This window comes from Macaca thibetana, chromosome 12 (assembly GCF_024542745.1).
Source record: "Macaca thibetana thibetana isolate TM-01 chromosome 12, ASM2454274v1, whole genome shotgun sequence".
Lineage (NCBI taxonomy): Eukaryota > Metazoa > Chordata > Mammalia > Primates > Cercopithecidae > Macaca > Macaca thibetana.
Window position 1 is genome coordinate 51,404,269 of NC_065589.1, and position 26,896 is coordinate 51,431,164.

A 26,896-nucleotide genomic window follows, 5' to 3' on the forward strand; every position below is an offset into this window, starting at 1 on the left:
CCCGGTCACCCCTCTCCCCACTAATTTGCTTGCCAGCCTTGCCCTGCCACAGCTCATGGCAGTTTCACAGGATAAGGCCCTGGCTTTCTTGGGTCTACTTTCCCCCAAAAGTTCTCTCTGTCAAATAAGACAAACATTGTATTAATAATATACGGGCCACTAACAACTCTTTCTGATACAATTCTACCTGAATTTGGGAGACGATTTCAAAAGATTACTCACTCTCAGTGTCACCGCTATGATTTAATTATTATTTAAAAAGTCACGTCTGTCATTTAAGAAAAGGCACATTTTATGGAGTTGGTGATATTAAGTGGGTAATTCCATAATGCTAATTAGCCACACACATAAAGTGTCAACTTACAATTCTCTGAAGCGTGAACTCATAGATTTTCTTTCCGGCATTGGCTCTGAAGAATTTCCTGTATTCTCTACGTACCTTTAAAAAGAAGACGCAGGTTGCAGTGGTTAATGTGTGGCTGGTACAGATGCATAATGATACACCTCTATTAAAAATGAAAAAGTGTCAAACAAGTCAACTTATAAGTGTCCTTTCTGGATTTAGTACAATAATTGAAGCACATTCACATAGTGGATCTTAAGTCAGAGAGAAAGAAATTGAGAGATGTAAAATGATGAAACCAGAATGAACTGATGTTTTAAATCCTCTTAGTAGTTTCTGAAGAATCTGATGATTTGACAAGAAGTATTTTACAGGCACAGCTGCAAACTCATCCCAAATTAAAATACATTTAAAAACTATATAAAATAATGTTCTATTCAGATTGTTTTGTAAAAGGCAAAAAGAAAAAAAAAAATGTCTGAAGAACTGTATCAGTTTCCAAAAGCCTTGCATAGAAGATAAGGCTTTAGTACTACACACTGAGAACTGAATATGGCTAAAAATAAGAATTTAAAAAGAAGCTTTGAAACTACCATTACTTTCCATTTCATTGCATTAATTTTTCTCTATCATCTCTACTCTCACCAAACTTTATACTTAATGCTATCAGAGCACTTAAAACATCATATTATAGTTTTAGTTCACACATTTTTTCCTTGCTACATTGTCATATTTACTTCATATACTAATGTCTAACAAATAAGAGTAACTAAGTGGAGTGTTTGCATAACAAAGGAATAAATTATATAGTTAAATTTTGAAACTGAGGGAAAAATATCTTTATTTATTACCATCCAGATATAAATGGGAGAGTTAGAATTTAGCAAAATATTAGCCTATCTGAATAATTCAGACATTACATATCTTTTTTCTTTTCTCTCTAGTTTTCTAGGTTTAACTGCACATGTTCAAAATATTTCTACATTAGGGGATGTAAGCCAGTAATCTTCTAACCAAATTCAGTTTATAGATAAATGTTTTGTATGCATATTTATAAGTTAAGAACTTAATATAATAATTCAGACTGCAGATTTCTCTTAAAGTTGTCTAAGATCTAGCAACACTGAGGCCTAGTCCTATAAAATAAGGGCCAGGGAGGCTAAAGTAGCTGCTGTTGCCTTTAGATGAGACATGCATGCTCCAAACTACACAAGTCCTCCTTGCTCCTGATCCACCTCCCATCTGCTGCTTTCTTCATCTGTGTGACCAACCCGGTCCCTCAGCATTTGCGCACCAGACCCATTCTCTACATCTAAAGATTATTAAGGTTTAAAAACTGTAACATATACCATATGGGTAGTTTTTCCTTTTACAGGCATACCTCATTTTAATGCACTTTGCAGACACTGAGGTTTTACAAATTGAAGGTTTGTGGCAACCCTGCATCAAACAAGCCTACTGGCACCATTTTTCCAACAGCATGTGTTCATTCTGTGTCTCTGTGTCACAATTTGGTAATTCTCACAATATTTCAAACTTTTTCATTATTATTCTATCTTTAAGATGGTGAACTTAAGAGACAGTGTGTGTATTCTGACTGCTCCACCCACTGGCCGTTCTCCTATCTCTCCCCCTCTCCTCGGGCCTCCCTTATTACCCAAGACACAGCAATATAGAAATTAATTAATATTGAATTAATAACCCTATAATGGCTTCTCAGTGTTCAAGTGAAAGGAAGGGTCACAAACTTCTCACTTTAAATTGAAAGCTAGAAATGGTTAAGCTTAGTGAGGAAGGCATGTCAACAGCTGAGGCAGTCCAAAAGCTAGGACCCTTGTGCCAAACAGCCAAGTTATAAATGCAAAGGAAACATTCTTGAAGGAAATTGAAAGTGTTATTCCAGTGAACACACAAATGATAAGAAGGTGAAACAGCCTCACTGCTGATAAGGCGAAAATTTTAGTGGTCTAGATATAAGATCAAACCAGCCACAACATTCCTCTAAGCCAAGACCTAATCCAGAGCAATGTCCTAACTCTCTTCAATTCTAAGAAGGCTGAGAGAGGTGAGGAAGCTGCAGAAGAAAAGCTTATTAACTCTTCATGAGGGTTAAGGAAAGAAGCAGCAAGTGCTGATATAGAAGCTGCAGAAAGTTATCCAGGAGATCTAGCTAGATCACTGATGAATGCGGCTACATTCAACAACAGATTTCCAATGTAGACAAAACAGCCTTCTATTGGAAGAAGATACCATCTAGACTTTGATAGCTAAAGAGGAGATGCTAATGTCTGGCTTCAAAGGACAGGCTGATTATCTTGTTAGAGGATAATACAGCTACTAACTTTAAGCTGGAGCTAATGCTCATTTACCATTATAAAAATCCTACAGCTTAAGAATTACGCTAAATCTACTCTGCCTGTGTGCTCCATAAATAGAACAACAAAGCCTAGATGATAGCACATCTGCTTACAGCATGGTTTACTGACTATCTTAAGCCCCATATTGAGACCTACTGCTCAGAAAACAGATAACTTTCAAAATATTAATTCACACTGACAAGGCACCTGGTCACCCAAGAGCTCTGATGGATATATACAAGGAGATTAATGTTTTCACGCCTGCTAACACAACATCCATTCTGCAGCTCATGGATCAAGGAGTAATTCCCAGTCTTATGATTTAAGAAATACATTTGGTAAGTCTATACCTGCCACAGACAGTGATTCCTCTGGTGGATCTGGGCAAAGTATATTAAAAACTTTCCAGAAAAGAAGCATCATTCTGGGTGCCATTAAGAACATTTGAGATTCATGGGAGGAGGTCAAAACAGCCACATTAACAAAAGTTTGGAAGAAGTTGATTCCAACTCTCATGGATGACTTGGAGGGGGCTCAAAACTTCAGTGGAGGAAGTAACTGCAGATGTGGCGATATATCAAGAGAACTAGAATTAGAAGTGAAGCCTGAAAATGGGACTGAATTGCTGCAATCTCAAGATAAGATGTAAATGAACAAGGAGTTGCTTCTTACGGATGGCCAAAGAAAGTAGTTTCCCGAGATGGAATCTACTCCTGATGAAGATGCTGTGAACACTGTTGAAATGACAACAAAGGATCTGGAATATTCCATAAACTTAGTTGACAAAGCCAGTGACAAGGTTTGAGAGGATTAATTCCAATTTTGAAAGAAGTTCTACACTGGGTAAAATGCTATCAAATGCCAACATATGCTATACAGAAATCTTTCAGGAAAGGAAATCAATCTATGTGGCAAACTTCATTGTTGTCTTGCTTTAAGAAACTGCCACAGCCACCACAATCTTCAGCAGCCACATCAGTCAGCAGCCATCGACATCAAGACAAGACTCTCCACCAGGAAAAATATTACAACTTGCTGAAGGCTCAGATGATGGTTAGCATTTTTTAGCAATAAAGTATTTGTAAAGTATGTACTTTGGCATTTTAGACATAATGCTATTAGACACTTAATAGACTATAGTAGAGACAGCGTAAACATAACTTTTATTTGCACTGGAAAACAAAACATTTGTGTGATTCACTTTATTGTGATATTTACTTTATTGCAGAGATCTAGAACTGAGCCTGCAGTGTCTCTGAGGTATGCCTGTATTCATATTCTAGTTACTGATTACCATTTGCCTTTTAGCCACGGAGTTGTCAGATCCACAAACATTTCTAATCTCAAACTAAGGTGAGAAGGGACAAGGAGAAGAAAAATGTTACCTAACAATTGGGTCATGAAATTATAATAGCATATGAAGGCAGACAAATGAAGTTACATAAGAATATATCCTTAAAAATATACCTGAAGTCCTACTATATTTAGTTGAGCTTCATTATAACTGAGCTCATTGCTACATGCATTTTGATATTCCACAGGGCAGGTTATTTCTCCCAAAATACAACTACAGACCTTTAAAGCCCAGTGACAACATGCTGGCATATATGATGGTGCCCCCTGGGGGAAATGGGAGTCTTAAAAAGGCTCACTGCACTTTATAATTATTTCCACAAGAAAAGTCAATCATTTGAGAGGGCAAAACTATCATTCATATTACCATGATTCTCTTTTAGAAAAAAAAAAAATACAAAATTATTATATTCTTGGACTTCAAATAAGTTTGATCTTATTTCATACAGCAATACTGGTAATATAGTAAAGTACTTCTGTTTTGTTGGAGACTGAGAGGAAAAAAGTTATGTCTAGAGTAAGCCCAGTTAGCTTCTGCTAAAATAATATTCCCCTACAAACTGAATGTGCTTTGTAAGTTGCTAGTGCACACCCCTAATGCAAAAATGTTCTGAAATCATATGCAGTTAAACCCAGAAAACTGAAGATAAACGTATTACTGACGGAAATCATTTTATAGAGTAAAAATCCTGATTCAATGTTAATTTTCCTTCCTGTTACGAAAATTAGAACGCAAATTAGAAGATGTGAATTAAATGGGAAAATGTTTACTTTTGTTTGACTTTAAAGAAACCGGTTATAGAGCTTGTTAGGACTTCTTCGAACAGAACATCTGTTAAAATTCATATTTAAGTTACTTCTTCATTACTTCAAATATTACTTGGTGAATACTCAGTATAATCAAAAGGGATAATTTACTAAAATTTATAGGCTGAAGTTGCAGGAAAAAAATGCAGATTATTCAAAGCAGGATTCAGGGATATTTCTTTTTTTTTTTTTTTTGAGACGGAGTCTCGCTCTGTCGCCCAGGCTGGAGTGCAGTGGCCGGATCTCAGCTCACTGCAAGCTCCGCCTCCCGGGTTCACGCCATTCTCCTGCCTCAGCCTCCTGAGTAGCTGGGACTACAGGCGCCCACCACCTCGCCCGGCTAGTTTTTTGTATTTTTTTAGTAGAGACGGGGTTTCACCGTGTTAGCCAGGATGGTCTCGATCTCCCGACCTCGTGATCCGCCCGTCTCGGCCTCCCAAAGTGCTGGGATTACAGGCTTGATTCAGGGATATTTCTAATGGTTGTTCAGATTTAGAGTCAATGATCTCTCAGATAATATTCAAATATTTAGAGTAAGATTAAATATCGTAGGATTAAAGTAAAAACAATGATAAGAAATACTGTCAAAAAGGGGCCTAATTATCCCAAAAAGGCAATATGGATGGCTTCCTATGGTGATTAATTATTGAATTTGGAAGACCAGATCCTTACATGGCGTAAAGAATATTCTAAAGCCTTTTCAGAGCTTGGAGTTATTTACTTATGTGTAGTTCTGGACACATAAGTGTACCCTACTATAGTAAGCACACTTTGAAATAAACCCTGCCATAATCACAAGGTATTTGAATTTGAGGTTCTCCTTAACATGAATGATCCACTGGTCTCTGAATCTCTGATCTCATTAATCAAAATCTGTAAACTTAGTGATGCAAGACCCTTTGGTTCCTACACTGAACAATTAGAACAATGGTCGCTCTGAAGAAAGCTCTACTCCAGGCAGCCATTACTGGGGCAGAATTGGCATAAAAAGGGAAACAAAAGCCTGGCATCCCTAGGCTGCTCAATGTGGATGTAGGGCAGCTTTTAGCTCAACTCTTGCAACCGTGTCTCATAGATTTTTAAAAAACAACTTTACACTCATAAAGATAACAAACTAGAACTTTGATAACATAGTATCTTGAATAAAACATGCCATATTGCTATTACATTAAACCTATTATTTAAAGAAATAGAAATCACAAAATCAGAAAAAACATTAGTGTATAGGTTTCTTCTGAAAAAGGTAAAACATTAAGCAAGATGACATTCTACAAGACTGTGCAGACCATCAGCAAGCATAATCAATCGTTTTCTCAGGGTTAGTAGGTGCTAGGCTTTATGAAGTTCACCCTGGACAGAAACAAGTGGTTGAGGAAGTACCTTCAGTCCAAGCCAGTAAGCCCAAATGACAGCAACTGCATGCTTACGCCTAGCCTCCTCCTTCAAGCGTTTCAATTCCCTTCGAGCCTAGAATGTTTTAGATAGTAAATAAAAGAGACAGCCCAATGCAGACAGCACAAATGACCAGAAAAAGATACCCCACCAAACAGAAGAGTCAATTTATGAATAAGGATTTCAGAATGACAGAGAAACAGTGCATAATAATTTAAACCCAAAGAATTGGTGCCAGGCTGGTGCAGCGCTTGTATTTTCAGTGCACTGAGATTCTGTTCCAGAGGAGGGCAATCTGTGTGGTTCCCAAGGTAATCATTTCTCACCCCTTACTTCCATTCTTTTTCTTTTTTCTTCCTTGTTCTCTCTCCCTGTTTGCTGCCTTCTCTACACCCTTTCACTCCCATATGAAAGCCTTCAAACTCTGAGTAACAGCCCTAATGACGTCATTAGACTCCCCCTTGCTGACAGCATATTGGGCTGAAGAAGCTATGCACTCCTGTCTGAGTTCATCCCTTTGGATGGATAAAAAGATAACTCTTGTGAACAATCACTTAGAAAACTGGGAGGAAAAAAGGTTATTTCTCTGAAGTGCAAACAAAAACCAAAACTAACAAAACTCAAAAATTACTTCTAGTCAAAAAATCAAAAGTGGCATGTATAAAAATTCAATTTTAGCTAAGGTCCCCAAAGTGAAATATACTGAAGACTGAAGCAATTATAGGTTAAACTTATAGGTTTAAAAATTACTGTTAGGGAAAAAATAATCTTAGACAAGCTATTCTAAAGGATATAAATAGGCACTAATTGTTCAAGATATTATAGTACTGAGACTGGGAAATGAACTCACTGGATGGAGAAATCCTAGCAAGACCCATCTAAGAGTCCATTTGCTTCTGCTACAACATTTCCCTCAGTTGACTAGAGGAACAAGTTTGTTCTTCACAGATTTTTCAGGAAAAGCACAAATGAACAACTCTGGTTAGTTTTTGGCAAATTAAGCTCTTTATGCAGGCAGATGTTGACTTTCCTCATTTTCTCACAAGATAGGCTTATAATGTTGACAAGGTGGACTTCAAAACACAGGACTCTGTTGATGTTTGTGTTTCTAACTGGAATACACATTTTTAGCAAAGATGACCTTTGATTTTCTAAGTAACAAAAACATCTAAAAATCTTGTCCCTTGGGGTATGTGAAATGTTCACAGAGCCCACGACTATGCCTGGGGATTAGTGAGAGTATTTCAGGAGGCCTTTGTTTCTGAAAACAAACAGCTGATGCTGAAATTCCTGGGATTCTTCAGTGGCAATTATAGCTAGCTGTGCATGAACATAGTTTTCTGTTAAATCACAGATGATAATTCTTTGCACATGTAATATTTTGCTTATAATAATCAATAGCTGCCACAGTGAGCCTAAAAAAAATTTCATTCATAAATTAATTTTTTAAAGACATACGTTAGAGGCATTTCCATTGTTAACATGTTGCAGAGACCGATTGAAGCCCAAACTTGAACATTCCCAACATGCGCAACCCCTCCAGAAAACCTCTAAAAAACTGCTAGCATTCATCAGTGGGGAGGGGGGATCCTAAACATGCATGTTATTTAAGAGTTGTTTTGTTTTGTTTTAAAGAGCAATGGTACTAGTGCCTTTTTAGTAAGCAATTAGTTTTATTGGCCTACGCATGCCTAAGCTTCCTATGCATACTACTGAACTAATGTTTCCAGGTGTGTTAAATCTGGTGGCTAGGACATGCACCAGTGTGAGCCACTATTAATTGCAGTCATTCATCCCCTAATAGTCTAGAGATAAGGACTGATTATTGCAGAATTCCCGGATGGAGTGTTGGGATATGTGCATCAAGTACCTTAGATCCAAGCCAGTAAGCCCAAATAACTGCAATAGCATGTTTATTCCTAGCCTCCTCCTTCAGCCGTCTCAGTTCCCTTCGCGCCTGTGATGCATTTGAAAAGGAGTTACAGAAAAGTTTAAGGCAGGAAAGGTTACTGCTGGTTTTCAATGAAGAAAGAAAAAGAGAGACACTAGTCACCACCAAATGGTAAATGCAAAAGCATGTGCCACCACCCCACAACAAAATGTTGGAAAGAGCAAGAGGCAAACACGTGCTCAGTAGCTCAAGCCAGTGAAACATTTTCTGCCCCTGAAGCCGAGGGTTCATGGTTCCACATGACATTACTGCTGACCCACCACCTTCCTTGGGGTCTCTGGCCTACCTGGGTCCCATGCCAATATGCAGCAATGGTCGTGACTGCTTCCTTACAGCGCTTTTGATGCTTCAGTTCCCGCAGAATTTTTCGAGCCTAAAGGGCAGAATCACCCAAAAGAGAGAACGTTTAAAAAAATGGAATTGACAGTGACTTGAAAAAAAAAACCTGAAGAGATCATTGTCCTAACACCCACGATATTGTGAAAAATCACAGGTTAAAGAAGGCGAAGGTGACTAGCCCCAAACTGACTACGAGAAGGTGGACAATGAAGACATCATCAAGCATGACAGTGTGGTTTCCACTTGATTGGAACAGCAGCCTCCTATACCCTGATACACAATAGGAGAAATCTGACTACAGCACCATAAGCTGGCACACATCTGTGGGATGAAATATTTCTCAGAAGGTGGCCAGAGGATTCCAATGATCCTCTGAAGGCCACTGTATCTCTTTCCTTATTATTGCCTGGAATGTAACTGTAGCTGTCCTTCTTATTCAAGAGATTTTTAAAACTGCAAAACCAAAATAATCTAATTGATCCCAAACCAGCGGTTTCTTTCCATTAGTTGCTGGAAACTGATTGTATGGGGGCCAGGAGGACACCTGGTTTGAAGGTGGACTTTGGGTCCTTCCTCTAAGGTCCCTAGCCTACAAACGGGGCCCCAGGATCCAGTCATGAGGCCAAGGAAGAAGCTGCAGGCAGCAATTTCACTTACTCTACATGTTCAGATTTGTGTTTTGCCATTTGCCGTGGGACAACTACTAAGCCCTTAAGTTGTCGAGGGCCTTGGCAAGGTCAGTCAGTGTTGCTGGACTCGGCACCAAGGGGCTACCCTCTGAAAGGGCTCCAGGCCTGGGCACTACCCCTCTGGATTCAGACCATGCCACAAAATCTCCTCACAGGAAGAGGGTCAGAACATGCTCTGAAGTATCGTTGACCTAGATGAGGGATCCGTAAACTTTTTCTGTAAAGTGCTTTTGGCTCTGAAGGTCACACAGTCTATTGCTACGACTTGACTCTACCACTGTAGTGCTAGAGCAGCCAGCCAATCTGTGAAATAAATGAATGTGGCTGTGTTCCAATAAAACTTTATTTATGTACACTGAAATCTGTATTCCATAGACTTTTCGTATGTCATGAAATCATCATCTTTTCCTTTTTTAAAAACAACGGTTTAAAAATATAAAAACCATTCTCAGCTTGCAGGTTGTATGACAGGCAGCAGGCTAGATTTGGCCTGTGGCCTGTAGTTCATTGACCCTTGGCCTGGGGCCCATAGTTCATTGACCCTTGAACCAAGCCTTGGCAGGAAGGACCTGGAACCAGGCTGTCCACTGTGACAGCTCCCCCATGTCCCCACCGCTAGTCCCAGCCAGATCTCAGGATCTTTCAGTCGTGATGGCAAGCCTGCAAGATGGTTACTGGACAGTTATGGAAGTCACTGGGGTAGGGGTTCTGAGTATGAAAGCAATGGCTGTGAGACAGCCTTCTGTACTACAGCTTTTCTCAAAAACATGGGGCAAAGGGATATTGAAATCATGTACGGGTATTACTTCAAGGACTTCCTGTTTAGAGAACAAAGCGCTTAAAAAGAAAGCTGGTTAGAAGGAAGTGGCCAAGACATGGTCACCAGGGTCCCTGTTTGGCCCATAATATTTATTCTTTCCATCTGACTGTTTATAGGCAAGGCGGGAGACAGAGGAGCCCTCCCCTGCAGGGTGGGCCTAAAGACATTATCCTTTGTGAAAAACCAGAAAACCCCAAATAAATAAAGCATACTTCTTTTAAACTCACCTTCCAACCCCGGATATAAGACTGAATTACTAAGGCGGAACTCTTTGTCTGCTGGTACCTCTTTTGTTGCTGTAGGATAAAAGGGGAAGATATTGGCAGTTGTAGTTACATATCTGTAACGCACACAAGGACTGAGAAAGGGTATTTGCTCACTTCGTCTAACTGACTCTTAATTATCCATACTCCTTCTGGAAACCAATACATAAAGAAACCAAAATATTAAACAATCCAATATTATTACAGTTAATCCAAAGTATGCCTTAAGGATGCTGAATAAAATAATTCCTAAATGACTCAGGACACCACATTATTATCATTACTTTCTTCGTCTCATGCTGTTATGATACAGGGTTCCACACATGGCAGATCCTCAGTAAATGCATATTGAATGAAAACTCACTGAGTTCTGCATCTGCTTTTGAGTGTTCTCTCTTCTTGGCATCATTTCTCACCATGCTACTTACTGGACTCACCTCTAAACCTCCCTAGTTTCTTTTAGGTTTGCTACTTTTACTCTGCCTCAAGCTGGAAAATCAGCTAAAAATTTAAGTAAACTGCTATCAATCAACTAAATATTTCTATATTGAGCCTCCACTATGCATAAAGCCTTTTAATAGAACCATGAGGATATAAATGTGCATCTGACTCCATCCCTGCCCTCAAGGACTTGAAGTGGACACAAGTCAACAGTATAAAGGATAAACAGTATCCTGGGAGAGACGCAGCACAGGCAGCACAAGAGGCAGGCTCAGAGGCAGCAGAGCTTACTTCCAGGTGGGGAAGGTCAAAGAAGACCTAGTGAGGCTCCCAGATCTGGCTCAACAAGCTCAATGCCCAGAGGCCTTTCTTACTTCCAGGGCTGATGCCTTGGAGTGGAGGCTGCTGGAATACTCCCTAGAAAAGTGAGCTTTTACAGTATTCACTTTGGAATATACACGGAAACATGGACATCCCTGATGAAAATTCACAGCATTTCAAAGTACTATCGTCATATTATGAATCCTTCATGTTAGAAGTGCTAGATGGCTCAGCCCCCATTCTCTGAGGTGGGAGATGCCTTCCCAGGCTTCCAGGCTTTGTCTTGGAAAATCAGAGGTAATGGGTGATGGTATCAATAGATGGGCAGAGGAACAAAAAAAGGATGCCAGGGAGAAAATCCAAGAGGATCCTGGGACCTCAGACAAGGCACTCACCTTCTCTGAGCCTCAGTTTCCCCAGCTGTTAAATGAGGAGATGGAAAATCTCTAGGATTCTTCCCAGAGTAATATTCCACAGATGTATGAACAACCTACAGCTATGGTATCTGACCATCACTCTGACATCCATTTGGTAACCTCTGTGGTTTTTTTTTTTTAATTCATAAATGTCTTGAAAATAACTACATCTCACTTGAAAATTCATCTCTAGGAAACATGAAATATCACAAAATATGGAATAACTTAAAAGTAACCAGCAACTAAAAAGAAGCATTCAAGAAATCTTTTATCTGGTTGACGGAAAATAATGAGTTTAATCACTGGCTTGAGTAACATGCAGTGAACTGGTTGAGGTATGTAGTTCAAATTTTGAAAGAGATGTAACACTAGAGCAAAGTTAATGCATTCTCTAAAACTGGGGCTATTCTTAGTTTTCATTCTACAAACTAATATTGCTTATAACTCCTGACATCATGAACTAATGATACATAGTGACATTTTAAAATCTGGTGATATTAAAGATTTATATTGGGAGAAAAGGTACAAATAATACTTGATCTTCCTAGTTCTTGGTATTGCCTGTTCTTTCTCATCCTTCTGATCAAATGGCCCCTCCCAGAAGTTTCTCCTTGACCACTCTTAGGTCACATCCCGCCTCCCCATTATTCTTTATCTCAGTTCTCTGTTTCCTTCCTAGCACTTACAACAGTCTATAATTGTTCTGATTATTTGTTTGCTTAAATGCATATTGTCTTTCACTAGATATAAGCTTTAGGAAGTCAGGAATTAGGTTGTTTTGTCCACCTTGCTAACATGTTTTAAAAATATTTGTAGAATTCAAGACAGATGAATCCAGCACACTTGTAAACTTTTCTTAATGACCTCAAAATAAGAAATTATAAAAAGGGCTCCTTGAGGACTGCTTACTTGTTGGTCCTCCCTTTCTCAGCCAAACAGAAAACAGAGCATTATGAATCTGCAGCAGAGTTAAGGATGCTACTATGTGTACAGAGGAGACTCCACGGCCACCAGGCTGGGTGACAACAGTCCAAAGTGCCTTTGCAGAATGCATATGAATGACTCTATCATTCACATGGCTGGGCAGATTCATATTTTAAGACTTATACTGCTGGTTATAATCTTAACTAGCATGAGCCATTGTAAAGATACTCTCAAGCTGATTTTCTTTAGCTTAATCACTTAAGTACCTCATTAATTTGTAAAACTTGGAAATAATAAACCAAAATGTATTATGTGAGAACAGGTCAGCGTAAATTATATCTCGATTATATACAGTCCTATAGCAAAGTCTCTTTATGGCTGAAAAAGAGGAAGAATATGAGAAGGGAGATGTGAGTGCAAATCTAATTCATTTTGTGAGAACACAGCCCAAGTTTCAATTAACCTTGAGGCAAACATTCAGGCTTCTCTCAAACCTGCGGTATGCCTTCAACAAAACCTCTACAATCAATTGAGGAAGGAAATGCCAAAAAGAAACTTCATATTAATTAGGTAAACACTATTTATTATTGAATCTTTCCCCTATAGTTAACAGAGCCAGATACCTAAGGACTAAAGAGAACGCAATCCTTTAACCAACACCAGAAATCTACAAAAACATGACATTAGCTTTCAGGAATTAAAGCCACTTTCAAAGCTGCTACAATAAAGAATAGCCAATTACTTTGAAAAACTAGCCCAACCAAATCAAAAGTTTAAAGGACATTGTCTCTTCCAATCTGATGACCAAATTAAAAATGTATTTCCAACCAAATACAGCTAGATCAGTGAAAGGCAGTGTGGTACAATGAACTTGAGCTCTAATACTGTCTTGGATTAAAATCCCAGCTCTATCACTTACAGCTATGTGGCTGTGGGCAAATTACTTAACAGCTTAGTGTCTTAGTTTTCTCATCTTTAAAAAAAAGAACCATTAAGAACATCCATTATCTCATGAGGTTGTCGGGAGAATTAAGTGTGTAAAAATCACATACATAAAAGTGCATAATAAATGTTGGCAAATGAGCATTGTTATTACTGATTTAAAATGACTGAGACTCTTACCGCATATCTCCTATACCAGGCGGCAATCACAATTTGGCTTTTTTTCATTAGCAGGAAGTGTGTGCGGCATTTCCACCCCCGGTAGATCTTCTGAATGAGACTGGCCAAGTCCTCCAGGCGTTGCTTCCTCAGGTCTTCTAATTTGAATAACTAATAAGAAATGATAGATGGTCTTATTAAAAATCCTCTGAAACCTCACAGCACACACCGAAAGGAATTTTCAAGAGACAAAAATGCCATCATGTTGGAGTCAATTACATTGAAAAAAAGAATTGAATAACCATATTCATTATACGTGATATGGATAATGGTCCGTGAGAAAATTATTTTGATGAATTCATGAAAGACTTACAATTTTTATTCCAGTGATTCAGAATTTATGACAAATCAGAGAGGGGCTGAATTGAGCTTAAGTTTACCTTCACACAGTCTATGAGGATGCAAATTACTAATGGAAGGCAGATGCTGGAAAATTCTCTCTTAAATGAATTAAACACTTTCCAAAATCTCAACGTTTCCAAATTACCAGTCACCTGCTATACTCATTATACTTCACACTCATCTATTCATTGACAAAAAGATTTCCTTGGGGTTCTATGAGGTAGAATGTGAAAAGTATTTTTTTACTTAAAACATTTTTTTCATTTTAGTGCTTTCCTGTGTCTCTAAATAATAGGGCTGTAGTTCTTAAAATTAACGTATAATTCAGGTATTACAAATACAGACTGAATTTACCTGCAGTTGCTATGAACGTTGTACTGTTGTCCTAACAGTTTCTTTGTGATTTCTTAAGTGTTGTAAACTCTGTCAGAGCAAAGACTTTGATGGTTCATAAAAAGTACACATTCTTCCACTACCCCTTATCTGTCCATGCCTCTTGGTTATTTGTAGATAAACACACATGTGTTTTGTGACATTCATGGTAGCCTCTCATATAATGTTATAAAGTTAAACATATTTTAAGAACTTTCCTATATGATTCCAACTTAAGTTTAGAATGCAAAGGTTTTGGTTACATACTGTTCTTGGGTTTCGGATGAAAATCTTTGATCTACCAAAGGAGTATTCTTCCACGGGAATCTCTAATTCATTAAATAGGACCTCCACACCAGACCTAAAAAAATAAAAATAAAAACAATGAGTTTTCTGAGTTACAAAAAGTTTTATCTTCTACCACGGTTATCAGGTTCTCAGTGGTATAAAAGATAGCTTCATTTCCAAGTGTGACTGCTCTTTCAGTAATCATCCTTCTATCAAAGAATTTTCCACAAATTAAACCAAGTCCAGTAAACACCGAAAAAGTAAATTTGGGTTCAGAACTATGTATTCTAAGAAAATGTGGTATTAAAGCCAATTTCTTGATTTCATTAGTAGAGGCAATACTTGTATCAAACATACGTATAACGATGTACCAACCTGGGCCAGGAGGGTGTGCAAGAAACTCAGATCTATTTTAAACTCACTCAGTTAATTCCTGAAAATATTTTAAACATTGTTTCTGCCCCTGAGAATACAAGCAGAGTCCAAGAGACAGTTCCAGACCAATGGGACACTAAGAAACGTGGGCTTTACCCCATGGGAGCAAGAACTGGACTTGGCCCTGACCTCTCCATCCTTGACCCTGGTTTCAACATCAGTCTTTAGAACTAAACCTCACTCCACCCACCTGAGGACTAGATGCCAGGCAGCGAGTGAATACATGTTCTGTATTATGGTACCTGTTTACCATAATACTCTGGAAATTAGCAATGGGAACTGAAACAGTACCCAGATCCTACATTAAATTAGGGTATTAAATTAGGCATCAGAGACCACACCATACATCTGTAGTTTCTAGATCTTCTTATAATACAAGGTAAGTGTCCTAAGAGTGCTGATGTTCCTGGAAAGGCCAGGTGCACTGAGAATGTGTAGGCAATACCAATATCGTTAAATGAAAATCGCCCATATCCTGCCCATGCCCATGGAACAGGCATGTCAGCCGTCCAGCAGTATTCAGGGGCAAGCTTCTTCAGCCTGCAGAGGAGCAGCCTCTCTGATTGGTGAGAGCAGAAGGAAGGTCACTGAACAAGCAAGGCTCCATTTCTCTCCTGCAGCAGCTGCCCGTCAGTACACAGTTCTCTCTGCCCGGGGAGAGCTTGCAGGACATGGGGATGCACCACTGGGCCTGCGGTGTCCAGCACTCTGTCTGGGACTGGATGAGTAAATGCAATTCAGGTCAGACCAGCTGAAAGCTGTATGGCACCAGGTCCAAGCTAAATTCTCTAATCTAGCTTTCCCAGCAGTAACACTGACACTGTGAATCCTACCTGCTTGTATTGTCTATCGATTAACTGGTACAGATCTAGGCAGAGAGGGACCTTCACCCACCCACTGACTCTTTCTGCAGCCAAATTTTTCATGGGAAAAGTGACAAGTGGTAATCCAACCTGTCTCTAATTCTACCCTTCTATGATTCTACACAAATATAAATGTATCAAATTACAAATCACCTCCTACGAACCTACCTTGGAAATATTCTAAAAATTAATGTTATTGCCACACAAGTCCCAAATGTGGATTTGATAAGTCTTGTTTTGACCTTAGCACAAAATGGTATCCTAATGGAAGAAGGTCCAAAACAGAGGTTACACCCAGTTTTTCATAAAATTCTGTTTTATGAATTTTATGTGGAAAAAAACCCCATATTATTTGACTACTTAAAACATTCATTATTAAATATGGTCACTGAATTTCTTACCTGGCTGGTCCTTTCCAATGAGGCCATGTCTGTTTACAAAGCATTTTGTATCTTTCTAGGCAAGGTTCATAGGCCTGCCTGAAGGCGTAGCCTGCCCTCCGCACTCGGACGTTCTCCAAAAGCCCCAGGTACCTGATCTGATGACACACTAGAGCCTCGGTGAAGATGTGTGCTGCTTTTTTATCATTCGGTTTGATACACCTTAAAGATTACAAAGATTTTAGGTTACAAACTGCCTCTTATGGATACAATTGTCTATGTTTTAATAAAGTATTATATATAACTGTTTCATAGCAAAACAATTGTTATTCTTAAGAAACCCAGTCATTACTTTTGAAATTATTTTAAATCATTTTACAACAACCTAAAAATAAATACTGCAGGCACAGTAATTTTAAAAAGAACACACTAATAAATGCAATAACGTGGATGAGTATCACTGACACTTCATTGAGTGAAAGTCCAACACAAGAGTACATGCTGTAGTTATGATTCCATTTATATCAAGTTCAAGCAAAACTAACCCATGGTTAAAAATCAGTACTGCTGTTACCTCTGGGGAGAGGTAGCAGTGGGGGATCGACATGCAAGGGACACAAGGGAACCTTCTGAACTGATGGGAATGTTTTACCACTTGGTCTGGATGGGGTAACACAAGCACATACATCTGTAAAACTTCAAGAAGCTGTACAGTTAAGATCCATGCACTTTAATGTATATGTATTATACCTCAATAAAAAGATTAAAAACACTGTTTCCTCCCTATATCTGCTCTCCTTTCTTAACAGGGCACTTTGCTGTCCAGGGAAAAGCTTTATTTTCCAACCTCCTTTGCAAGTAGGTGTGGCCAGGTGAGCAACTTCTGGCCGCTAGGATCAGAGGGGAAGTAATATCTGCAGCCTCCAGTCAGTGTTCTTAAAAGAAGGGATGGGCTCTCCCCTTGGTCTCCTCCAGCTTACTGCTGGCTGCAAATGTTGACGTGGTGGACAGCCATCTTTGACCATGCAGACGAGGAACACGTCCAGGAAACGGCAGAGCCACCAAACAGAAGGAGCTGCCCTGTCAGCTCTGGAGTCCTCATACTTAGAAGTTACTTAAGAAATAAACATCAGTCTTGCTTAAATCATTGTTAGCGTTGGATCATACTGTAGCAATCCCTGTGTCCTAACTAATACTTAAACATTCATGATTATGGCTGCCTAACTACAACTGTGAAATTACACACTTACGTGGACAACTACATCTTAGGTTGTTGGGCATCAGTGTTACTATGCTTTCTCTTTTACCATTTATAAAAATAATGTCTACTCTCTGGCTTAAAGAAAGACGGACAAATAGATAAATGGAACAGCCTAGTAAGTTCAGACCCCTATATATACATTCAACTGATTATCAATAAAGGCCACAAAGCAAATCAATGGGAAAAGGAGACTGTTCTCTTTTCAACATGGTGTTAGTGCAACAGGATATCTACACTGGGGGGAAACATACCTAAATATGAAATCTGAAACTACAAAGCTTCTAGAAGGAAATATACAATAATATATTCACAACCTTGGGGTTTATTAATTAAGATTTCTTAGAAAAATTGTAAAAATTTAAAAAAGGAGGGGAATGAAGAAGCTTTCTGAGGTAATGGAAATGTTTTACGTCTTAACCTGGGTGGTGGTCACTAAAGTATATAGAATGGTTAAAAAAAAAATTAAACTGTTCACTTCAGAACTGTGCATATCACTTCACATAAATGATACCTCAATAAAATATATTTAAGATGCAAAAAAAATTCATTCAATTGAGAATCACAAAAGCAATTCATCACAGAAAATTTCTTGGATTTTTTTTGAAACTAGGATCCTCTCCAACATATGTTCTAATCCGACGGCAATCAAACCAGAGGGTTTTGTCTACTTACATTTCTGTGAATATAAATATCAGGCACACAAACTAAACACAAAAATATTCTTCACTCTAGTTTCCTCATAACTGCATTTTCAAAGACAACTATAGAAGGTATTTGTGGGTATGGGTGTGCTCTGTGAAATCTGACCCACCAGACACATTCCTTCTATTATCTAGCTCACCAAATACACACATAGCAAACTCTAATCCTAGCTGGTCTTCACTAAATCTAGAGAGTTTTGTCTAAGATGCCCTAGAAGCAGAAAAAGAGAAGAGCCTAGAATTTTTTTTTTTTTTTTTTTTTTTTGAGACGTAGCCTTGCTCTGTCGCCCAGGCTGGAGTGCAGTGGCGCAACCTCGGCTCACGGCAAACTCTGCCTCCTGGGTCCAAGCGATTCTTCTGCCTCAGCCTCCCAAGAAGCTGGGATTATAGGTTCCCGCCACCATGCCCGGCTAATTTTTTATATTTTTAGTAGAGACAGGGTTTTGCCATGCTGGCCAGGCTAGTCTCGAGCTCGTGACCTAAGGTGATCCACCCGACTCCGCCTCCCAAAGTGTTGGGATTAGAGGTGTGAGCCACCACGCCCAGCCCCTTTTAAGAAGTTCTTTCTACTGCCTTGAAAAAAATTCAGATTGCTTTAGGAATCATTACTTTCTCTAGGCCTACACCTCTCACAGGGAAGAAAACAGTGCATGTCTCCTAAGAAGTGCCAGAGTTGTAACTAAAGCCTTGCTTCAATGCTGTGCTCTAAGCTAAAATAACAAGAATCCCAAACGAAGCCAACAAGTTTTCTGCAAAACACTGACCAGAAAAAAGACTTACATTTTGTTAACTTGCCATTAAAAAAAAAAAATAAACATACAGAAAGTTGAAAACACCTAGGTGTCAACCACTGAGCTTCATTAAGTATCTACTATCTTCTCCACCACACTTTAGTTTTTTACTTTCTTATTTTAGGGGAAAGGATAGTGGAGCATTTTTTAAGCCAATCCCAGATAAGGTATTATTTAATCTGTAAGTACTTTAGTTACTCTCTGCTTGGGCTACACTCAGATTGAAACAAAGGGAAAAATGATATTCCTTCGGGGTGCTCTCACATTTGAACTGTGAAAGTTTTATGTGCCGGAAATACCTAATATAGTTTGGGTTCTTGGTCTGTAGGTTCTTCATCAGAGTGGCCACAGATGCCTTGAACTGTGAGCCTGCTGTAGGAGGCCTTTTCAGGTTGATCTTGGCGGGATTCCCTTCGGGGAACAAAGACTTGATGAGGGCATGGCTGGCCTTCCACATGGCTTGGGACAGGTCTCGATAGAGAAGGTCGTTGTTTTTGTCAACAAATCCTTCCACCTGGTACAGCACCTATAAGCAGCACATGGAACTCAATGACAGGCACATTGCATGCTATAATGTCAAACAACTATTAAAAATACTCCAAGACTATCTACACTGCAGCCTCTTCCTTCACCATCAAAAAATCCCTGACACGTTAGTCACACTCTCATACTGAGTTCGCCTCCAAGTTTAAATTCCATCTGTCTAAATCACAGACAAGATCAAAATAAATTCTATTACCATTCAGGATTTGCAAGAATAAACTCCAAAAATGTTATCATAACATTTTCAAAGGATTTTGCATTTTTTTAGGAGTCTGAAAATATTCTGGGGTTTTACTTTTATTTTTTAGTTCTCATATGCCAATTCTGGTCTGTTTAAAAGTAGATGGGGCAAAACAGAAACAATACTAACATTTTCATAAATATCCTGAAGCAGAAGAAAAACTGATCAGAAATTATCTTTTAATAATATAGGCTAATAAAAACATAAGGTACCAAGTTCTAACATTCTGAAATTAAAGATAATTCAGGTACTATAAACTGAATTTTTACAAATGTATAATCAAGCATTTTTTCCCCTTTGAAGTTTGCAATTTTATGAAAAAGGAAGTATTAGCTCTAATCAATAATCTTTCAGGATTCTAAAGATTAATCAGTTAAGATTGTTTTTAGGGTTGTCTTTATATATTAGATGGCATAAAATTAATTCCCCCAAATATTAACCAAATAAATAAGTACTTTTTAAAAAAAGTAAATATTTTCCCTAATGTCATTTCAAAATCTCAAAGAATTCATTATTTTTGTTAAATGGCTTGTGTTTTTAAAGCCTTAAGTCTTTACTGACTCCTAATTTGTACTGGCAAGTCTCCTTCAATAGTGTTAATAGATATGTTATATAGAATAGCTTAAGAGTTTGATTCAAAAAATATATTTAGACTCTTCATTAAGTCCATTAGCTTTGCTTTCGGTTTTCCATATCAATAAGATTTTAGTCATCATGGTCCAGATTCTATTTCTATTGAATATTTATTGATTCAACCACTTTAGCGCAGCTCAATTTGTCCTCACAAGTTAATGGGGTTTCGAACGCCCGTCTCTGAGGCACAGCCTCCTTGCAGGGGTAACTTGGCAGGCCTGACTGGGTGCTCACAGCTCCCCCATACCTTTCCAGCATAATGCTGGATCCTGAAGCAGCTGTGAGGCAGAGACGTGTCGTTGAGGAACCGAGAGCACTTGCTCATCCTGCTCTCAAAGTGCTGGTGGGTGGCACATACTTGGTTCAGCTTTTCTAAGAAGGTCTCATCAGTGACTGTGCCAGGTCTGAGGCACTCCTCATCCAGCATGGCCAGGATCCCATTTGTGTTCTGGGAAAAAGGAAATAAAAAAGTTTCCTTCCTTCCTCACTGTATTGTTTTAATAATTATTCCTAATGACACCATCAAACACAATCAACTTAGTCACAAGAAAAGTCTGTTCAGTTATAACAAAAAGCAGAGAATCAAAACAGTAACAAAAGCCTCAGGAATCAGCTCTTTCCTGAAGGATCCCAGGTGTGTTTATGGTGGTGTGGTTGGGAAGAGTGTGTCTTCTTGGTCTCTCTCTCCCCGCACAACAGTACCTGGGAGTTGCCTCAGACACCTTAGCCTGATGATGACTGAAATGTATACTCTTAGAAAAACAAGTTGGATCTCAAAGATTCAAAAACAAACCAAAAAGCAGAAATGAATGTGACAATACAGCCTCTATAACATGTCTCAAATCACAAAGCACAGTCTTCTAAGGCCATTATTTGATTCACTCCTAAGAAGGAAACTCGTTTTCTGTGTTTCCAAATTGTTCATGTGTTCAAAATAAAGTTAATTTTCTAGAAAAAAATGCTGTGATTTGAGATGCTGCTTTTAACAATCACTGCAATCAAGCTGATTTCAAGAATATCTGTTTCATATAGATTTAGATTTTAGAAATTCATGTGGAATTTCTAAATGGATGTTAAACATAGGTGAAAATTTCTTTGTTGCATATCTAGACCCTGTGGTCATTTTTATTCCAAGAGTAGTCAGCCCTAAACTGAACCAGAAGTCAGGAAGCTTCTACTTTGCTAAATAAAGACTGCTGCTCCATGGACTGCCCCTATGGGGTCATAAGTCTTAATTCCAAAAACAATCCACTCCACTGACCATCAACCCCACCTACTTCCACCCAGGCAAAGTCCTCTGGTTCCTCTCCCCTTCTGCTCACAAGGCCACGACATCCTCTGACCAGCATTTATTCATTCCACACAAAACCCTGGGGAAGTGTGGACTCTCAGGAATCAAGTGTGTTCATAACATCCCCCCAGAACAAACATTATTGTTTAATGATGCTGGAAGGAAACATTTCCTTTATATACCCAGGTTCCTATGTGAACATGAGCTTCTTCAATCATATTGCAAGGGAATTTTTGGCTGAGATAATCTACTTAAATTAAGTGTATTACCACTGTTCTTTTTCTCCCCTTCTTAAAAGAGAATAATTAAATGCAAGGTTATATTTATCAAGGAAAACATACTAACCAGAAATCTGAAACTTAAGATTCCCATAGCAAATTACCTCCTTCACAAAATGTACCAGGAAAATTTTTAGGAAATTCACTTTTCAGAGCCAAAATCAGAGATCTGAACTGCTTACATGGAATATTAGTGTTCTCATTCAACATTGTTCAGATTTTCTGAAACACAGTTTATTTCTTATTGAAAAATAGTGACGCCTTAGAATATTGCTTTTATGTTCAATTTAATCAGAGAAACAACTTTTAGGAATGTGCTGAATACTGAGGAAAAAAATACTGGCTAATTACATATTTCCCAAAAAGCTTTGTAAAAGATGAGTAGAAAATGATTTGATATTCATTCAGAGCACGTGATCGTATTCCTTAAACACAGCACTCACCTCACTAAACTGGTCTTGCTTACTGCAGGACAATAAAGCTTATACACTGTTTCAAATTACTTATTCAAAATCAGGTATTAGTAATCCCAAGCATAAATTAGTTTCCTGTTTTCCACACACCAAACCAGTCTTCCTACATTTAATTCATTTATAATAAACTACAGAATATGATCTAAAAACAAAAATCTTGGACGCAGAAAGCTTACTCGAAATTATCCAATAATTTTTCACACTTTAAGCCTTTTTGCATACGCACATACTTGGGTCACCTGAAAAATTCCAGGTCCCTGGCCACCTGCAGTCACACATGCAATGCCCTCTGCATGTATGACCTGAATCAATGCTACAGCTGTACTAGAGCCACTTCTGGGGTCCCACTTAACGCAGCTCCAGGGGTCGTCCCTTTATGTCTCTTAAACTTAATATAATACCTGCTGAATAGTATGTTAAGAGGTCATCAGAGCTTTGGGAATGAAATGAATATTATGATTTGGCAAAAAACTGATGGCTGCTCAGAGCCTACTCTGATCAGTACTCACACGCCCAGGAGCCATGGAATAGACCTGGAATCCAACCATACAAGAAAGGCTGGTACCTTTAAGGCCTGGTGTCTGAAGGTCATAAACGGGTGTTGTGATATGGCCACAGGGGATCCTGGCTAAGTATCAAAACACCCAGCTGTCTATGTATGTGTTCAAGAACTGTGTATGATCTCTTAGGGCTACAATAAAATCTCTAGAACTCTGCAGTTCCTTAACATATATGTGTGTGTGTGTGTGTGTGTATGTGTGTGTGTATAACAGTGAAAATACTAATGCTTAACACTGAGGCACTGAGAACGTTTGTAAGGGTGAATTATAGTACTAAAATATTCTTTAGAAAACTGTACCTAAGTACTCACATTTTCTATTAGGTCACAAATGATAGCATTATTGAAGTAGTCAATGTGAGTCCATTCTATATCCTAAAAGACAAAACAGAACAAAATCCAATGACACAAGATGAAGCCACGACACTACCATCCATAAAGCAGACTTTGCCCATCTTATCATATTTCCCTTCCTCTCTGAATTTATTTTCTTTACAGAATGGGTACTGCAAATGTCACAGGCAGTTCCCAAAACTTTCTCAATGCAGCTGCCTACCACTGACATAATCTGATTGAAGCAAACACCCTTGACCTGTTCTGAGACTGCCTTCCATTCCACTCTCCCATCTGCAGCAATTTCCCATGCACTTCACTGGCCCTGGGCCAAATATTTACTCAACAGGCCCTTGGGTCAATATTACTTTGTGTATGTTTACAATGTTTATAAGGAAATAAGTTAGAACTTGATCCCAAGAATTTAAGGCCTAGATTCTTCTGTTCTGAATCTGTAATCATAAGGAAAAAAATTAATTTTAGAGTCAGTCTTGTGTTTTAGGGAAGTTAACTCTTTCAAGTGCTAAAAAAAGGCCAGCGCTACCACAAAGTATTTTCAACATAAGGAAAGACATGAAAACCTATCCACTGGTTCTAACACTGGCTACAAAGCCAAATCCGTAAAGCCAAATGTAATCTGTGTCTACTTACATTCTGTCTATAAATGTAAACATTTATTTGTCTTCTATTCATAAAGCAAGCTAGGAATCTTTCTATATATTCTTAGAAGTGTTTTAAATGATCTGCACAAACTGTTTTAAGTTACCCATCAAAGTTTGGGCATTCTCTTCATGATGAGAAGACAGGAAAAGAATGAATCGTGCTTTTAGAATATTTATGTTACCAAAAGGTGCCAGACAAGTATAAAACATTTCTGAAGCATAATGAGTACTCTAAAAAATAAAGATGAAATATTTATGATTTAGCTTTCGAGTAAATGGGTTGTTTTACTAAGTCACTGGCGATAACAATCACATTAGAAAAATCTATATGGAAAGAAAGATAAAAGAGAATTCAGTGTCCTTAATGGCTTTAAATGATACTAAGAAAATAAAGGAAAACAGGTAATACCATTACTAAAATATTAAGGCAAATAAACAAAAAAGGAAATAAAAATATAAACATAACAATTCCTCCCTTTTATTTTTTGAAATAACTAATTTTATACCTGGAAAAAGACTGGCTATTTTTAAAAATAATAGGATGAAAAGCAAATATATATTTTTAAATTAATGATGAAAAGACTCTGCAAACACTACTTCTGGTTATTTTAAGATTACATTAAATGAGACAATCCATACATAGCACTTAATACCTGCTATGTAGTAAGCGCTCAATAACTATTACCTATTTTTACTATAAATTTGAATACTCAATACTTTTTGATATTGAAAAAAGTCTCAAAATATTTTCAAATCTACTTACAGTGATACTGACTTTTTTGGGTATACAGTTCTCTAAGTTTTGGCAAATGTGTAATGTCAAGTAACCACCACCATAATCCGTCCCCAAAATTCCCTCGTGCTGTCTCTTTGCAGCCACAACCCTCTCACGACTCCTATCTCCTGGCAACCCCTGACTCTATAGCTTTCTATAGGCAATCAGTCTCTATAGCTTTGCCTCTTCTAGAGTGACAGATGGAATCATACAGTTTGTAGCCTTTTGAATATGGCTTCTTGTTTAGGCTATTTTCTGAATTAGAATTTATATTATGAGTAAAAAAGGACCAACACTTTAAAAAAGCATTTCAACATTACCTCCCGTATATACTCCTCCTGCTCTTCTTTAAGTGTAAGTTCAATGAAGATTTGTTGCAGCTTTTCATTACAATAATTAATAATGAACTGCTCAAAGCTGTTGTCCTGTATGGAGAAAATGAAAAAAAGCCTTAGAAACCATGCCACTAGCTCTCCCAAAACAATGACACTCAGACATCTCAATCCATGAGAAATGCCACGCATGATCTCTCAGATTTAACTGCAGCCCAGCACACGGCTCCTAGGACAGACGCTTGCCCACTGCAGGTACTTGAGGAGTGGGTCATGAGTAAGTGATGAATGAAGTACACACAAATGATGCAATATTTGAAGGATGAAGATTTTTAGTTGACAGAGAAGCACCCCAAACAGAGAAGCTAGAAACAATCTCACTTCCTTTGCTGAAAGATCAGCAAAGACACAGTGAGCTCCACAATCTGTCACCAAGTTCTGAATCTTCCATTCTCAGGTGAAACTTTAGAGCTTAAGGAAGTCCTCCTGAACTGACCTCTTACTGTCCCCATCCAGAGACAGATCCCTCACTCTGACTCTTACATCCTAACCCTTTTTATAGATCATGTTATATGAACATGTATGTGTAACTGTACACATGTACAGATAACTTCACATACATCTGCCTCACTAGCCTGTACACTCTTACGGGCGAGGGCTGACCATGCTCTCTTGTTCACTGTATTCCTACTCCTTACATAGCACCTCACACCTAGCAAGTTCTCAATATGTACTGGCTGAGTGAATGAACAAATGAAGTTCCTTCCAAATGGAGACCCAAAGATTAAAACATCTCCCTGACAAGAAACAATCCCTCTCTGTAGAAGGCCCACACCCCTGATCACTCTTACAAGTCTCAGCAGCCTCTCCTTCATATTAATCTCTTATGATTTCACTGACAGAAGCTTTATGTCTAAATCATTTCTGAACAATCTGCAGGGCTTAATGTATTGCTGTACATCCTGAGGGCACCAAATGAATAAATTTATCAAGAACCACATCATCCAGGAAGAAGTAGATCTGACACTAAAACTTGTTGTTTTCACCTCTATTTTTCTTTACTGCCCAAAGATGGTGGCAGTGGGAGCAAGTGATAGTATGTCTCCACCATTGGTAAAATGGACTCTTCTCCCACAGTGGTGGCCAGTCCTGGTCTAATGAGCAAGGAGAGCCCACATGTAATGGTGTGGCCAAAGCTCACTGCTCCTTGTGAACAGGCACAGCCACCGGCCTTCAAATCCCTCCACATATGATAGAAGTGAAAAAGTCACAGAGTCTTCTGAAAGTTGATCTTTAAAAATCAATTTTGGTCCTACTTAGGAAAACTTAAAAATGATACTTATGCTACAGCATCTAACTACATTCTTTCCTGGAAGTCAGCTAGGAATTTCTAATCACCAGTGATGCAGTGATCAGAGGAAATTTTAAACTCGAAGTCATAAATAACACATGTGAATATACTATCAGTGACTTATCTTGTTAATGCTAAACTTAGTCAAGGATGAAAGTTTGTTTGTTTTATGTCTTGAAGGGTCTTACTAAAGGGCAAACATTTATTTTCAACACTTTTGACAAATATAGTCAGATACAAAGGGTACTTCTCAGTCCTCATTTTCACACAAATTTTTAAAAACCCTGTGCTCAAATTCACAGAGTTAACAATTTCAATTAGAAACTGAAGTTGGTCTAGTATAGATGCCTTATTATTATTTACTCAGCATAAAGGCATTCCATATATCATAAAGTCTCAATTCCTTTGCTAAAGT

General features: G+C 38.3%; 1 protein-coding gene across 5 annotated transcripts in view; it reads right to left on the reverse strand.

Annotated features, from left to right (window-relative positions):
- MYO1B (myosin IB) overlaps nt 1–26,896 on the reverse strand; it is a 182,253-nt gene that overhangs the window by 17,616 nt on the left and 137,741 nt on the right. For 2 of the 5 annotated variants that reach the window (XM_050751693.1, XM_050751694.1), the window contains exons 14-25: nt 25,119–25,223; nt 23,341–23,403; nt 20,675–20,875; nt 19,310–19,536; nt 16,279–16,479; nt 14,559–14,652; nt 13,539–13,688; nt 10,279–10,347; nt 8,490–8,576; nt 8,123–8,209; nt 6,241–6,327; nt 365–439 (exon numbers count right to left, since the gene is read on the reverse strand). In XM_050751693.1, the coding sequence (XP_050607650.1) occupies nt 365–439; nt 6,241–6,327; nt 8,123–8,209; nt 8,490–8,576; nt 10,279–10,347; nt 13,539–13,688; nt 14,559–14,652; nt 16,279–16,479; nt 19,310–19,536; nt 20,675–20,875; nt 23,341–23,403; nt 25,119–25,223 (1,446 nt within the window). The remainder of the gene's footprint in view (nt 1–364; nt 440–6,240; nt 6,328–8,122; nt 8,210–8,489; nt 8,577–10,278; nt 10,348–13,538; nt 13,689–14,558; nt 14,653–16,278; nt 16,480–19,309; nt 19,537–20,674; nt 20,876–23,340; nt 23,404–25,118; nt 25,224–26,896) is intronic. The other 3 variants (XM_050751695.1, XM_050751696.1, XM_050751697.1) reach the window with 3 other exon arrangements.